The sequence below is a fragment of the Coffea eugenioides genome, chromosome 6, assembly GCF_003713205.1.
Source record: "Coffea eugenioides isolate CCC68of chromosome 6, Ceug_1.0, whole genome shotgun sequence".
NCBI classification, from domain to species: Eukaryota; Viridiplantae; Streptophyta; class Magnoliopsida; order Gentianales; family Rubiaceae; genus Coffea; species Coffea eugenioides.
The window spans coordinates 51,373,310-51,389,555 of record NC_040040.1 but is presented as its reverse complement, the minus strand read 5'-3'; the positions used below and the strand labels follow the sequence as shown (position 1 = coordinate 51,389,555).

The 16,246-nt window shown below is 36.5% G+C and overlaps 3 protein-coding genes across 9 annotated transcripts; 2 read left to right on the top strand and 1 right to left on the bottom strand.

The window, feature by feature from the left end:
• The first annotated feature begins 3,239 nt into the window (after positions 1 to 3,239).
• Positions 3,240 to 6,964, top strand: LOC113775532 (thymidylate kinase-like). Of its 6 annotated transcripts, none has more exons than XM_027320463.1 (6): positions 3,240 to 3,290; positions 3,976 to 4,341; positions 5,227 to 5,338; positions 5,422 to 5,481; positions 5,825 to 5,929; positions 6,310 to 6,964. In XM_027320463.1, exons 1-6 carry the CDS (start codon positions 3,259 to 3,261, stop codon positions 6,424 to 6,426), a joined length of 792 nt encoding a protein of 263 aa, XP_027176264.1. In that variant the 5' UTR covers positions 3,240 to 3,258; the 3' UTR covers positions 6,427 to 6,964. The 6 variants fall into 6 exon arrangements, with proteins under 6 accessions (XP_027176264.1, XP_027176263.1, XP_027176261.1 ...); XM_027320462.1 differs by lacking the exon at positions 3,240 to 3,290 and having other exon boundaries at positions 3,682 to 4,341; positions 6,310 to 6,432; positions 6,580 to 6,964; XM_027320460.1 differs by lacking the exon at positions 3,240 to 3,290 and having other exon boundaries at positions 3,682 to 4,341; positions 6,310 to 6,432; positions 6,523 to 6,964.
• A 387-nt stretch (positions 6,965 to 7,351) lies between these two features.
• On the top strand, positions 7,352 to 13,544 carry LOC113775359 (dnaJ homolog subfamily C member 18). Of its 2 annotated transcripts, XM_027320200.1 has the most exons (4): positions 7,352 to 7,646; positions 10,102 to 10,152; positions 12,258 to 12,326; positions 12,776 to 13,544. In XM_027320200.1, the coding sequence occupies exons 1-4, from the start codon at positions 7,380 to 7,382 to the stop codon at positions 13,379 to 13,381; spliced, it is 993 nt and encodes a 330-aa protein (XP_027176001.1). In that variant the 5' UTR covers positions 7,352 to 7,379; the 3' UTR covers positions 13,382 to 13,544. The 2 variants fall into 2 exon arrangements, with proteins under 2 accessions (XP_027176001.1, XP_027176002.1); XM_027320201.1 differs by lacking the exon at positions 10,102 to 10,152.
• An 80-nt stretch (positions 13,545 to 13,624) lies between these two features.
• On the bottom strand, positions 13,625 to 14,356 carry LOC113776161. Its single transcript, XM_027321260.1, has 2 exons — positions 14,149 to 14,356; positions 13,625 to 13,986 (listed from the first exon to the last, which is right to left on the bottom strand). The coding sequence occupies exons 1-2, from the start codon at positions 14,308 to 14,310 to the stop codon at positions 13,855 to 13,857; spliced, it is 294 nt and encodes a 97-aa protein (XP_027177061.1). The 5' UTR covers positions 14,311 to 14,356; the 3' UTR covers positions 13,625 to 13,854.
• Positions 14,357 to 16,246: the final 1,890 nt, after the last annotated feature.

Here is a 16,246-nt window from a genome sequence, read left to right as displayed (position 1 = left end):
ATTTTTAGTGGGATACTACTGTCAAAGCTTTTATTCATTGATAGTTTCTATTGAACTCAAATAGTTTGCATATTTTATTTATAAAGATTTCAAATGTAAAGTTGCAAATATTGTTAGTTTTTCTTTTGTTTAATTAGTTGACAAAGCAAGCTTGCTTGGTCATTTTGTGTTGATCGATTTTGAACTCAAGTCCGAATAACTCTATCAAGCTATCTGACGAGTAAAATGCGAGTTTGATATGCGAAGTTCGAAAGTTTGTCAAATATAATCAACCTCGATCGAGTTTCACACGTGCGCACGCACAAATACACATTTATTTATTTATTAAAATGATTTTTTTAAATTTGTCCCTTATTTAAAATTACATAAAATATAAATTTATATTTCTTTTTTTGGAAACAAATTTATATTTCTTAAACTCACTTAGACTCGATTAGATTAAACTCGATTGGGTTTGAAAAACATGAGGTTCGGTTCGAGTTCAAGTAATGCAAAACGAAATCAAATTCGAACTCAAAGTTATCAAAATTAAAAGTCGAGCTCGAGTTGAATTTGAGTAGAGATGGTAATTGAACCGAGCGCTTGTGGGGGCTAATGGGATGGGGTTGGTAGGGCAAGGGGAAATTTTTCCCTCCCGTTAAGCTCCCTCGCCCTTAATTTAATTAGTTATAAACTTATAATAATAATATTATTAGTTATAAGTATTATATAATGTATATTAGTATATATAATATACTTAATACTATCAATTATACTAATAATTATGCATGTCATATCTACTAATAGAAATTAATAATAAGTTATGTTAGATTTACTATTACATTTATGCTAAATTTCTAATTACACTTAACACATTAGCACTTTTTCCTAAAAAAAAATACCATAATGATTTGATGATTGTATTTGTCTCAAAAATAAAAATTTTACTACTTTAGTTGTAATTGTTTCATCATCGTATTAGATTGTATTCAAATAATTTTTATTTAATTATTTTTATATGTTTCAATTATGAAATTACAGTGAATACTGAACTAAGTTTGCCTTTATAGTGAATTTAGCCCCGCGAAGGAAAAGGAGCAAAGCGAATTGAATGGTGTGCTACTTGAATTTGCCTTGGCTTCATTGCACCCTAAGATTCCTTGAGTTCAATTCAAATTTCAAATAGCTTGCTTTGACTTTTGACCCTATCAAGTGAATGAACTTCAGTCTTCTTTTTTTTTTTAAAAAAAAGAACTTCAGTCTTCAAACCTATGCTTAGACACTTAACATTTACAACAATAATTTATTTCATTAGGAACACAAAGTGGGGAAAAACTTCCTTAGGGAAAATTGCAGAAACCTCCCCTAAAATTTCTGACATTTACACTGACCTCCCCCTATCAATTTTAAAATAGCATTAACCTTCCCTAGAAAAAGTTGGAGCCAATTTAAAAGGTAAAAGTGTGTGAATTTACTAGAGTACCCCCAATTGTATTTGACTTTACCAGATGAAAGGTTTGAGTACTTTCATCAAAACCAACATTTAATTTGTTAGACAAATTAAACAAATCAAACTATTTCTGCATAGTTAAATTAATTAACTAATTAACTAATTTCTATTTATCTAATTAACTAATTAACTAATCAAACTATTTCAGCATAATTAAACTAATTAACTAATTAACTATTAACTAATTATCTAATTAACTAATTATCTAATTAATTAATTAACTAATTAACTAATTTATGTTTATCTAATTAACTAATTAACTAAAGCTATTGTATGTTCGGAACTAACAAACTATTTGCATGTTAAACTAATAAACTAATTAACTGCTTAACTAATTAACTAACTAATTATCTAATTAACTAATTAACTAATTTCTATTTATGTAATTATCTAATTAACTAATTAACTAATCAAACTATTTCTGCATAGTTAAACTAATTAACTATTAACTAATTATCTAATTTACTATTAACTAATTAACTAATTATCTAATTAATTAATTAACTAATTAACTAATTTCTATTTATCTAATTAACTAATTAACTAAAGCTGTTGTCTGTCCGAAACTAACAAGCTATTTGCATGTTAAACTAATTAACTAATTAACTGCTTAATTAATTAACTAACTAATTATCTAATTAATTAATTAACTAATTAACTAATTTCTGTTTGTCTAATTAACTAATTAACTAATTAGTTAATGCGCTAATTGGTTAATTAGCTCCACAGGCCAACGAAATTGTTTAAATATCGCATTAAATATAAAACCTGCCAGTTTCCCATAAAAAGTTGGTATGTTATGGGCAATTTTTTTTAACTTTCACATATTTAATTTATGTTAAATACAAAACATACTAGTTTTCCTTTGGGCACTATTTAACCAATTTTTTCCATAAGGAGTTGGTATGTTTTCCATAAAGAGCTGGTATAAAACATACTACAAAACCTGCCAGTTTCCTATAAAGAGCTGGTATGTTATGCGTTATTTAACCAATTTTTCATATTTAAACAAATTTGTGAAAATTAAAATAACGTATTTGAAAGTTGTATTTTTATTTGGAAGAGCGCATTCTTTCGATGCGTTTTTCACCATTTGGGAAGAGACTCAAAAATCGCCACCCTTTAGAAAGTTAGTTTAAAAACTCTCTCTTTTTGGGAATTTACTCCTTATTAATACAATCACTATATTTATTTTCTAGTATTAATTTTTGTTATGGTTTATGATTTTCTTATATTTTATCAAAAAAGTTAATAACTATTGTAGTTATAATTATGGAGATGTTAATTTGTCGTATGTGTAATTCTTTTATTTTATAAGAATTGTTATATCATGGGTAAATTTGAAATTTAATTGCATTTAATTCCGAAACACTCATCAAACAAAGTTAGATATTGGAATGAAAAATATGTTGCATTTATACCCCATGAACTTGCTTGATCCTTAATGCCTATGCCCCTCCCTTGTTAATACTAATTGTCAAGCAAGATCAGGGCAAAATTGGAAGAAATTTCTTATCTCACTTCTACAAATAATTTTTTAATGGGACATCAAGCCTCAGGGGAGGTTTCTGCAACGAATTGTTCCTGTTCAGGGTGCTGAATGCCATTTCTAAACCTAGAGGTGAGGTCAGTGCAAGTGTCAGAAACCTCAGGGGAGGTTTCTGCAATTATCCTAATTCCTTATTCTGCTAATTTGTCCTTCCATCCTGTCCTCGAAGCCGCCTTATGGCTTCATGACCTGGTCCAGGTGTGAACTTGAAGGTCGATGCATGCCTCCAGCAATTTCACGTTCTAGCTCTTTGTAAGTACATGTCAACTTCAATTAATCCATCCATGTCTCCTTGTCTTTGTTTGTCTTGCAAATTTGGTAACTTTTCATGGGCTTCTCCGGATCCTTATATGCGTTGTGTAATTTCAATACATCTTTTCGTAAATTCTTCTGTTTGTTTCAGTCGATGGAAAACCTCTGTCCCTCCCACTTTTTTTCTGGGATTCCCCCCCCCCCTCCCACTAAGTAAATATTAGTTTATTTAAATGTTGCAAATGTCTCTGTACGAGTTTGTTTACTCGAACGCCATACTTTTTGCCTCAAAGCTTGGATTTTTATTCTTTCAAACTTGGTTTTTAGCCATAAACAATGCATTTTTGCTGTTTGCAATTTAAGTATTGGTTTCAACTTAGTGTTCTTTACTTCTTTAGCTAGCCTGCCAAGAAAATCGCTTAAAAAGATGGTCTAAATTTAACTTGACATACTTGGAAACAGAGTAGAAATTCATTTATACATTTCATGTCTGGTATCTTTCTGTCTGCTGTGGTCATCTCTGTGTGCGTATATTCAGGTCTCCAGTGTGCTTTGTTTTGTTGTGCGATAGAACTTAATGTTGCGTTAGGTTTTATAAACTTAACCCGCATTCCATTGTATAGCATTGTGTGGGACACCATAATATGCTGATTGAGTTTCATTTATTCTCTAATATATGCTTCAGATTTAGAAATTTCATCAGGGTAGCCCCTACTCAATCTCTGTTGAACTCTTATTCGAACTTGAAGTTTAAATTCAAGTGCTTGTCGTTCAAACAAATCCATATGGAGGATCAATCCCCGAATAGGTTGAAGAGTCATTCTAGGGGGGCTTTAATTGTTCTTGAAGGTCTGGACCGATGCGGGAAGACTTCACAGGCTAGCCGATTAGTTTCATTCTTAACAGGGCTGGGACATGCGGTTGAAATGTGGAGGTTTCCTGATAGAACTACTGTTGTTGGGAAGATGATCTCTTCTTACCTTTCCAATAGGTCACACTTGGATGATCGTGCAATTCATTTACTGTTCAGTGCAAATCGGTGGGAGAAGAGGTTCTTTCTCTCACACTCTCCTTCTTTGCCTGTCTAGCTGTGTGTAGGGCTCCTGGTAAACTTGCGTATACTTGATTTGTGTTTCCATATGTTATATGGTTTACCGAGTAGAAATGATTGTCGTTTCTGGGGTAATGGATCCACCTTCAATAGTTTTTAATTAAGTTGCTAATTTTGGCATAATCATGTTGTTTCTCATTTATCTCACGTCTTGGTTTCGAATTAACTGAACATTTTAACCGTAAGTCCAGAGAACATTTTCTTGTCGAGTAAATAAAGCAGTTCTGATGAACATGAGGGAAAGTTGCTCTAGAAATTTGTAGAATTTCGAATTATATGCGCATTTAGATTTGTTGGCAAAGCAAAATGTCGTTGCACTTAGCACATCTTATCATGTAATTGACTTGAGATATCCAGTTAGAGAAAAGAAGGGTCTCCAGTAACTTCGCATTGTATTCAACAATGGGCTAGGTTTGAAAGAATCTGTTATCCACCCATACACTGTAATATAAAACCAGTTTGAGACAATAGAGGCAGCTGAAGATAAATGATGACAATACGTCACAAAATTAGCCAGGGATAAGTTTTCTATTTCTGCTATTGTTTTTGATACACCTATCTACTTTATCATGAAGAAATGTTTATCATTGGGATTGTTAGACCACAGAATTGTTTCTTTGCATGTTGCAGAGAAAATGGATAATTTCACCACTTACCGTGTTCAAGGTTTCTCCATGTAGCCTAAGCAATTCCAATTACTTGAAATGCTTATTCGTTGAACGTTCCATATAATATGACTGCAAATGCTTGATAGAGATACTCATTTGTACCTGAGTGTATTTCAGGTTAAACATTTTCATTGAATTATTCAATGTTTCATTGCAGGTCATTAATGGAAGATAAGCTTAGGTGTGGAACTACTCTCATTGTTGACCGATATTCTTATTCTGGTGTAGCTTTCTCTTCTGCCAAGGAACTTGATCTCCTGTGGTGCAAGGTAACATGGTCTTTATTTAATGCTTATTATCTGATTGTGACAGTGCTAGTGAGTATTCCATTTTTTTTTTTTTTTTTGTGCAGACTCCAGAGAAGGGTTTGTTAGCTCCAGATTTGGTGGTTTATCTTGACATATCACCAGAGGTAAATTCTCAGTACATGCACTTGCAGTAGTGGGGCTTTTGGCCCCTTTTACAATTAATCCTGATGGTAGTTTTGTACTTATGACACTTTGATGTGACAATATGCAAAAACTTAAATTCCCTGATCATTTAACCAGTTTCAGCTGGATGTGATGGATTCACTTTATGAGTGTTTATGTTCTTTGTTATCTTGTTTAGCCATATAAATTGTGGTGAAGACGTGAGTTATATCCAACAACCATCATGAGTGTTAAAAGTAGAAATACTTTATGCTTCGATAGACATATTGTTGCCTTGACCAGACTGCTTCTTAGCTGACTGAAGATATTTTTGACAAATATCAGAAAGCTGCTGAAAGAGGAGGCTACGGAGGCGAGAGATATGAGCAGCTTGAGTTTCAAAAGAAAGTTGCTCAGTCTTATCATAAGCTTTTTGATGCCTCTTGGAAGGTAACTTGTTTAGCTTCTTCCTCTACCCTTGAGTTTTAAATATTAAACCAAGGATGGTATGTTCTTTGAGACAAATCCAAGTTAAAGAAGTGCAATATTTATTGGGATTTTACCTCTGGGTTTGGTTTTACAATTATAAGTTTTTTGGGCTGTCTGTGTGCGACCAATTTGTAAGAAATTGTAAAGGTTGCTTTATATGCAATAGTTTGAGTCCTGAATCTTGGATTAAAAATTTCTTACATGTTTCTGCATTAACTGCCAAGACATCAAAGTGATCCTTGATATGTGAGAAGTTGACTTGCTCTACTGGCAACACCGTTGTTATTTTGGTAGATATAGGTGGAGTGTAACTGCTGACCTTATTTCTTGGTTATTTGTAGATAGTAGATGCCACCCTGCCCATTGAAGAAATTGAGGAGCAGCTAAGAGATGTAGCGCTGGATTGCTTGATTACGTGCCAAAAGGGGAAATCTCTCTCGCAGCTATGGTCCTGTTAGTTATAGGTTGTTTTAGGTTCGGGATATCCTGAGTAGTTGTGATATATTTACATCTTTTGCTGTAACTGGAAATGAAGCCTTGTACTTGCTCTTCAGCTTGATGCCTTGACTTGCAACATGAACCGCTAGTTAACCATTGAGATGCTGGTCCAGGTGAGAGGGACGGACTGAATTCATTATGCACAGCAGTTTTGATTGCCATGGAGGAGGACTCCTAAAGCAGGGTTAGCAAACTGAATGCCCGGTGGCTTGGCATTTAGCAGCCGGGAGTAGCGGTTGGTGGTGTTTTAGATGAACATGGATCAAAGCCGGTTAGAAGTAGAAGCAGAGTTGCAGAAAAGATTCCACCTTCCTGAGAAAAAGTGACAGGCAGCGCAACAGCCATAATAATACTAATATGTTGTTGGCAGGATGATTAGGGAGTTGTACTTGTACCCCTTTGAGCCAAACCTTCAAGGGAGTGAATGAATTTTGTGGATGTTCTCATTCACTTCTCTTTCTTGGTCTACCTAAATGCTTGCTTTTGAAGTTTTGCAAAGGTAAATGTGGTATTGGGCATCTGATCGTTACAATAATCATAGTAAAATTTTAAAACAGTGGAGTCTGTATATAACGGAAGTATCTGATTGGCATAGAAGATTGATTAGTCAGTAACCAAGTTTAGAGGTTACATTCTCAATGAACAGAGTTTTTTGTCTTCTGATACTCACAATTACATGGTGGTTCAAGTTTGTTAAAACCAAAAAAAAAAAAAAAAAAAAAAAAGGGAGCTTCTCCCAGAACAGGGCTCAGGCCCAATATGGTTGGGCTTTGATCTTGTCCATGAGCCCAATGCAATCGTCCTGCCATCTTAAGCTTGAGCAAAAACCAAAGGCCCAATTAGCAGTGCCAATGCCCGTGGCAGTGACAGCAAAACATTGGCAGTGGCATTCGGCAGTGAGAATTGAAGCGAAATGCAGGCATACATACTGTTGGGGCCCACCACAATGGACGGCAGGGGAAGCTCCGGCTCCAACAGGAGCTTCCTCTCCGACAACAACCGGAACCACTTCATCCATCGCAGCCTTCGCCGTCGACCACATCCCACTTTCACAGCATCAGCCACCGCCCCCAACAGCCGCCACCACCACCACCACCAGAACCACTATGACGTGCTGGGCGTCCCCCCGGATGCTTCCCCCTCCGATGTCAGAAAAGCTTACCGCCTTCTTGCTCTCAAGGTGCCCCACTACCTCTAGTATTTGTTCATACTTTCTCATTTTCTTTGAGCTTCACCTCAGTATTGATTTTGGTAACCAATTTTGCTTTCTTGATTTTACTGGTCCATAACTTTATTTCTTTTGGTTTTTTTTCCCCTGGGGCCTGGGGGGTTTCGATTGTTACCCAATTAATGAAAAAAAAAAAATCTTTGGGATGTGAATGAATTGGTATACCATCATTTCATGGCAGCAAATAATTATTGGTAGCACCTTTCATGACGATTATTCACTAGTGAATTGTGGGCAAGCTATAAAATATGGAGAAAACAAAATCACTCTGTATTTAGTTGCAATGTAGCTTGACTGAACAATCTTCCGAGAAAATCATCTAGTGAGAGCATCAGTCAAGGCGGAAAGAAGTAAATTTTCCCATTCAAGAAAGGATTTTATTTCCTAGCCAAAAACCGAGTTCCATTTTGTGGTGACATTTCTAACTTGTCCAATTAGAGTGTGACAATATTTCAGGCTGTTTATCCTATGGACAAACTAGGTAACAATCCTTTCTGTGGTTGACATGGATGAACTAACATTTTTTATGTGTCATGAAAAACTAGAGGGGTCATTTCAATTCTGGGGATTGAGAAAGTAAGGAAGCGGTACTTTGAACAAGAAAAGGGCCAAAGAAACCATTACAAGACTCTTAAGAGTTTACTGTTTTTCAGGGTTCACTTTTGATTTGAGGTTTCTTTTATCAGGAAAACTTTCCTATTTTAGTGTTCATTGATCTGTTAGAGTGCCACAAAATGAGTTAATAATCTGTAAAAGAATAACAACTTGAGACATTGGAAAGTAGAATTTGAGTCCATCCGCTATTGGCAATCATCATTCATGTATCTTTAAGACACTTGAGTTTAACATTGATGTCCCTATCATTTGAAAGAGAGGGCAATGGACAGGATCAGCCAAGAATATTGTTTCATAATCCAAAAGGAAGATAGGACAAGTTTGTATAGTATGACAAATGTCGTGTTTCGAGTAATGAGCATAAGAATTCAAGCCTCTTGATCCTCCAGTTGGATGGGCGAATCTCAGGTGGATACAGGCATTACACAGTCATCTACATTAAGGCCTTTTCTCAGACTTTGAGAAATTTCTTTGCAAACATATAATAACTTTTTCTGATTGCAAAACTAAAAATTGTAATTGAAAGAACGTCTAGATTTTTCTGTCTCTTGAAAAGAGACTTAACTTCCACAGAGAATGCCATCTTCAACTGATTATGTGATGGCTAAACAGTTACTAACTCTACATGTACTTCTGTCTAGTAAACTTTCTGTTTAGCTTGAATAATGGGAGCTAAAGCTGTTAATTTAGTGCATTAGATGGTTGCAATCTGTAATAGATTGAGACCTACCGATCTGAACAATCTGAAATTGTGATGCTTAGCAGCTGACTTTGTTTAGGCGTAGGGGCAGCTCGAATATGTAAGTTCAAGCATCATCTTAGGTCAATCAAAGAGCATGTGCTTTGGCATTTTGGTTATCTACAGTGCTTCAGTTTGCACTCCAGTGAAAAGAAGTGAAAAATGAAGATAAGGAAACAATTAATGTTGGAATAAATTTCCCCATCCAATTTAATGGCAGGAGTTGTAGAGAGATTAATGGTTTTCTGGATGCTATGCATATTTTACGAAAGCCTTTTGCTTTTTCGCAAAGTTACTTCTTGTGGATCTTAAAAGATCCAGAGTAAATCTTACATATATAAAGCGAGAATCCGCTTGTGAACAGTGAAAAATGGACCGGTTATATCGTTATTTTTGTGACTTTGAGGGGCTTTTTGGTCTTTTACCATTCAGTGGCAATGGTTCAGCTGGAATTTCACAATTTTGGCAGTCAACAATTGCTGGTGGTTAGTGGGCGGTGGGCGGTCTTAGCTTTCTTCTTTGTTTTGCTAGCAAACTTGCTGGTTAGTGCCTTAGTGGGCAGTGTCTTGGCGCTGGATGGGAGTGGTTTTGCTGGAAATTCACCGCTCTCCACGTGTTGTTCTTGAACAGCAACAAGTTTAGCGGTGAATTGAGGTAAGATGCAAGAATCACCGCTCGAAAGCTTTGCAGTTTCCATTACAGTCTTTTCTTAGCCTGCTCTACCGGTCCTTTTTTCACCTCGTCATCTTCCAATTTGATTGCCTCCTTCACTGCGTCTTCGTCCATAATTGACTTTTAAGTGTTCTAGAAAGAGGGGGGAAATTCATGGTGGCCGATTAAGTCTAGGAAGGAGCAAGTGACTTGGTAGGTGTTATTTGCAGGAGCTGGTTAATTTTTGCTGTTTTTGACAGTGGTGCGGTTTAATCTGGGGATGTGTTGAAATGTTGCAGTGGATTTTAGGATTTTTCATCAGTATTTAGGTGTTCTGCAGGTGTTCTATGTGAGCCTTACTTTGTTTTGTTGGTTTGCATGAATGGCTGATGTGTAACTAAGAAAGCTCGGCAGCGGATATATGAGGGCGAGCTGCTAATTGTGTTGGGTAAGGTGAGTTGTAGTCTTTTTTCGCATTTGTTTTTGTGTTTTATGATGCCAACAAGTAGCTTGCTAAGACACGACCTGGAGGACATACGGCAATTCCATGGCAAAACACTGATAAACTCTGCTTCCCACTCTTCCTCTTCCTCCTCTCTACTGTTTTCTATCTAAAATCCCCTAGCAAATGCAAAACCGGATCTTTGATTCTCCTATGACTGGCAGAGTTTGAAGTACCAACCTCATCAGTTTTGTTTTCCATATACCCACCTTATATCCATCTCCTCCACCAAGGGCAATTTGGTTTTGCTGATTCAATTCCTTTTTATTTTTCATATACCTGTCTCATATCCATTTCACTCCACCAAGGCCAATTGATTTTGCTGATTCAATCCCTTTCTCTGCATCCTATGAGACTTAATGCCCATCAATCTCTGTTTTGGGACTCTCTCCTAATCTCCGGTACTTTGAACTGATCTTATGCTAGATATGAGGTATAATTGGTCTTGTATTATTCTGCTATTGTTGATTGTCATGCATGTGTGTTCTTCAATCATGTTGAGGTTTATATGAATTAGAATCTGGCTGGTATTTTGCATGCTGTACTTCGGATTCTTTCCTTTCAATTCTTATGGAGCCTGAGCATTGGAATAAGTTTTGTTTTTCTCACGGATATTTCTGAACTGGGATTGGTTTTTGGTGGCAAATTTGCATTACTACTCGTTACTACTCATTGGTTGCAAATTGGATGTTTGATGTTCGTATACAAGTCATGCTTTCTCTTTTTTTAGTTGCTTTACTTTTGTATCATAGTTATGCTTTTGGCTTCTGTATCATTGATCTAAGCTTAGCAATGTTTCTGATGTAAGATAAGTCAAAGATATCCATTGTACTAAGCCATGTCTCAAGCATTTGAAGCTTCCCCAATAGATGGTTTTAGGTAATAATTGAATCTTTTTGCTAAATTGTGTCTATTGGGATGATAGGTTTGTCTGTTTCATTTAGTTTAAGTTTATATTGCTCCTAAGGATCTTCAGAGTGGCTTGTTATCTCTATGTGATTAGATTGTGTCTTGTTTTATTTAGATTGATTCTATTGCGTGTTATACCTTTGGGATATTTCCAATTGATTGAATGTCTCTATGGTGATTATCAGCTGACGTAGTAGTGCTTTAGCAGGAAGCAGTGAAGACTATCTCAGTTTTGGGACTCTCTCAATCTGCTGCATTTCCTCATGTTTAATTGGCAAAAAAAGGCTAGATAGATCTTGGCAAAATTGAATGCACAATCCATGGCATCCAGATCAGATAAATATGTTACTCCCTGAATTGTATCACCCTGAAGAAAAAAGAGATAGCTACTACCCATATGAAAAAACAATGATCCTTTTATATAGTAGCAGGAAATTGGCCACGTACAAAGAAAATCAGCACTACTTGGCAATCCTTTCCTAACTCAATCAACGCATTGGAATACAAGTAGCAATCCAACTCAGGTAAATTAGAAACCAAATATGCAAAGGCTGCAAAGGCATGCAAACAACACCTGGCTAACACCAGTACAACCCACCGCCACGGCCTAACCTTTCCCTGCTGGCTTTTCCTGTGGGTTGAATAATTCTTTCTGCCCTCCAATTTTTCAAACTCATACTCATTCTAATAAAATATCAGGTCCTAGCTACCTGACGCATAGCGTCAGGGCAGAATACCTAGTATTAAACAATGTGGCGGAAAGCTGTGAGGCAGGGAGTTTGTTGCTGTTGAGATGTTTTGAACTTGGTGCTTCTAAACCTTTTTCTGATTCTTTCTAAGTGGACTTCCACTTACACTGCATGACATACATTTAGGCGGACATAGTTATGATGATATTGGCAGTTAGAATTGGTTGATGAGTACATATTTTGGCCTGATGACACAAATTCTTCCTGCTGCATGCATCTTGTGGTGATGCTGGTACTTTCTAAGGTTATGCTACTTTAGTTCTCTGGCATATCATTGGCTGCTGTGATCTGTTCTTTGTTGTCCAGATTCACTTATTTAGGGCGCTTGATCATTTTAGATTAGATTTTCATGTTTGGTCCTCGTCAAATGGATACTAACGGTTCTCAGATAATTGCAGCACCATCCTGATGTTAGCAAGGATTCAGGAGCTGATGAGACTTTCAAGAGCATCCGGCATGCTTATGATGTGAGCAGTTGCTTCTATATTATAATGGCTTGCTGATATTCTAAAATATGAATGCATAATCATCTGAGTGTTCACCAAAAATAAAGATTATCAGTCTGTGGATTATTCTTTTTCAATATTTTCTGAAATGATGGTCTTTTCAAATAACTGGTTGCATTAAATATTTGGCTTTTAATGCATTGAAATTACTCTTTGTGATTAGGGCTTTTGTCACTAATATGCTGTATTTGATTGGGTATGGTCAATAAGGAATAAGGCTTTGAGACCACAAATAGAATTTATTCGTTCAATTGTGTAACTAATGAGACCTTGTCGCTCTAGATGGATATGCACAATATATTGTTGCTCAATATCCGAGGAAACTTCTTGTTTGGTTAAAGAACTTGCTTTAGAAGCTTCAGCAATTTGCTCAAACTTTGTCAAACAAATGGAAAACTGTCCTCTTGTAGATATTATCCAACGAAACAACAAGAAATCAGTATGATCGAGCCCTTCGGTATCAGAAGGATAGTCGCAGGCCATTGGGGAGTAGCTGGGATTACAACCCCGAATATGAAGATGAGTTAAGGATCTATAGATGGGCTTACGTTAAGCGGAAAATGCGACAGGAGAAATATTGGCAACACAATCAATCAAAAGAGAAGAGGCATTCATTCTATGACGAAGCAGAAGAAGTTACTGAGGATGAAGAGAGAGGCTCCTTTGTTGAGGTGCTTAAATCAGCTTTCCTGTCATTGTTTCTAATGCAAACTGTTGGTGTACAGTTGTCTCTCACTTTTAGTGCCCTCATGGCTTTCCTTGACCAAAAGCTGGATGCTGGATACAAGATTGGTTATCTGGTTGCTTGGATGCTGGGAGGAAGGGGAGGTGTTATGCTTATATTGTGCCTTTCTTTCGCAAGTTGGGTTTGTGGCAAAACTAGTAGCAGCCTGGTTGCTTTAACAATTGTGGCCATGTGGTTCGGTTCCAATCTTGCAAGGTTTGCTCCACTTCCGCAAGGTGCTCTTCTTACACTCTTGTACATGTCAATCAAGCTACAAGTTGATTTAAAGTAAAGCAGCTCCTTCTGTAACAAGTTCCTCTTCTTTTCTGCTTGTACATATGTCCCTTAAAAGAGAAGCCAGCCTTGGATGAATTTTAAATTATTAATGTCTTCATTTAGGTGCTGAAAATTAGATGTAAATCTCCGAATCTTTTCCAACTAATATAAATTGTTTACTTAAATGTAAATTCAGAGTGCCCAACTGTAAATTCTAGAGTTCAGAGTTCCTAACATTGACACGAGCAAGTAATATGGTGATTTTCTTTTCTTAGTCATGGTAAATTCAGGAGGAACATAGAACCTTTCTGATGATAAAAAGAAAACATCACGGAATGTAAAAAACTTATCAGCAGGAGCCGATACCTAATGCTGATAGCATATGTCAGAAGGGAAGAATCGTTCTGGAATTTTACAAAAAGAAGTATCCTGATGTTTCCACCAATTAGCCCCTAAACCTGCACAGAAGATTTCAAGTAGTGTCGGCTCTTATGAGGATTCCACTCTCTCTTTCTTGGCTTCCTCATTGGTGGTGTGGCCTTTCTTCATCTCTTTGAGATGCCTCCACAGGTGCCTTCCGCTGGCCATGTCAATGAATACCCAGAAGCCATTTTGCATCATCTGAAAATTTCAAGGTTAAAAAAAAAAAATCCATATCCTCGTGGGACATCTTCCATATTACAAGCGAACGACGAAAAGATCAAGAAAGCCCGGAGAACAGAGGAAACGAATAGAAAAGATGATCAAGGCAAGGGGCGTAGGAATCTTAATGTCTTATTCTACCTTGACATAGCTGAGTCCTTGCTTTTCGCGAGTGGGTTTGTGTGCAGAATGGTCTGAAACCATCATCAATCCAGATTCCTGTGAAGAGCGGACGCTCGTCCATGCAAAATACCCAGCTAATACGGCAGACAAGAACACCAGAATGAACCGTAATGGACACATTATTGTTTCCAAGACAAGAGCAGATCAGCAAATATTATTGACAACACTCAATTGGAAGAAGGTTGATTGAAGCAAACTTTCTTCTGTAAACAGCTATTATTGCACGATCATATATATATATAGCTTTTGCTTATTTATTATTTTGAAAAGCTCAGAGTCAACGCGTTTCGCCTACAAGAAAAAGGATGGGTGAGTTGTAGTGTTTTTATTAGCCAAGTCAAACGTGATGCCACCTACTACTGAGGATGCTTCCAAAATGTTTTGATCGCAGTTCTACCAGAGAAAGCTTCTGTTGAAACTTGAAGCTAGAGTTTAGTTGTAATTTAGCTGAGAAAACAGGGGAAAAAAAGGGGTTTAAGTTAAAAACTGAGACTCAAATATAAGATTAAATACACGAATTACGGTTAGTTATCCCAATCTTGGAATGCAACTAATGAATTGTCTGATGTAAGACCAGAATGGTTGGAAGAGAACAGGGGGGGAAAAAACAAGAGAGAAAACTCAAAATTAGAGAAGGAAATAAGAGCAGAGAAATGTTGACAATTTTCTTCACTGTTGTTTGGGGCTTCGGGGAAAAAAAAAAAAAGGAATGGATAACTAACACACGTTGGTTTACCTATTCAACCTTGATCTTAGAAAAAAGTAGGGTTCTGGTTCGGTGTGGAATTTTCATCCTCTTTCTTTTTATCTTGATTTCTCCCAAACAAGAGAAGATATAGAGGCGTTAATGCCTCTTTATTTTCGTCTACTTGCCTCCACTTCTGTCCATCCAAACTGGGCGGTGGATTCATATGCTATCATCATAGTCTCCAGACTAGATGGAATCATATTATGTGGACAGCTGTTAGATTGGCTTAAAAGTTTAAATAAACTATCATCTTCATGTTACTGAATTGTCAATGGTTTTACAAATTTTTTTAGTTCTAATCAAGTGTAAGTGACGTTTTCTTTTGGTAAGTAGTAGCAGTTGTATGAGGAGACAATGGGACACAGCTATTGGTTTATGTTCAAGCTCCTTTCTTCCAAACAACAGTTGTTTGAGGAGAATGCATTTCCAAGTCATGAGAACGCGTTTTGGTGGGTTTTTCTCAAGGAAGAAAATCAATGTGGAAAAGTAAAGAAGCACGTTTTGGCCTTCATTAAGATGACAATATATGTAATACTAGTACTGGTAGGCTGCCTGGTCTTTCCCCTGACCTGCTTTGCATCCCACCACAAAAGTTGAATGGATACCTCATTTAATTCGAGAAGAGGTATTCATTCTATGACTCCACAGTTTTGTTTTAGTTACTGAAAAATGTTAATAAGAGTGTGGTAATAAGCGATGCATATATAGTAGTTGATGGGGCATGGCATTTAGGAATGGCAACGGGGCGGGTTTGGAGCGAGGAAGGCTCCGTTGCCAAAAAACTCCCCCGTCCCTGCCCCGCCCGCCCCACTTTTCCCGTGCGTGCTTACAAGTGATAATTTGATTTTTTTTTTTTAGAAATCTTTATTCAATAGATCAAAGTTAAATTCAAAAAAAAAATAAAATACGGAGTTGAAAAAAGTGAAAAAAGACAAATGAAACAAGAAAAGTGTTGAAATGAAACACCAAGAAAATTAAGAAACTCAATTGGATTGTATAGATAACATCTGAGAATACTTCTAAAACGCGTAACATGTTTGTACCAAATATTAACTAGGAATTTGGATAGAAATGAGATAAAAGTTATGTTTAGTTGTCAAATATTCTAAATTTATTATTATTAGATTATATAATATATTACATTTATTTATATTAATAACCCGCCTCATCCCCACTCCATTACTCCCCCTGCGGGGCGGGCATCCGTCCTCATTGCCATCCCTAATGGCATTTTGTTGCAAAAGGGACCAAAGGCATCACTTGATTGAGACTAAAGTAAGTAATAACTACGGCTCGAGCACATGAGAT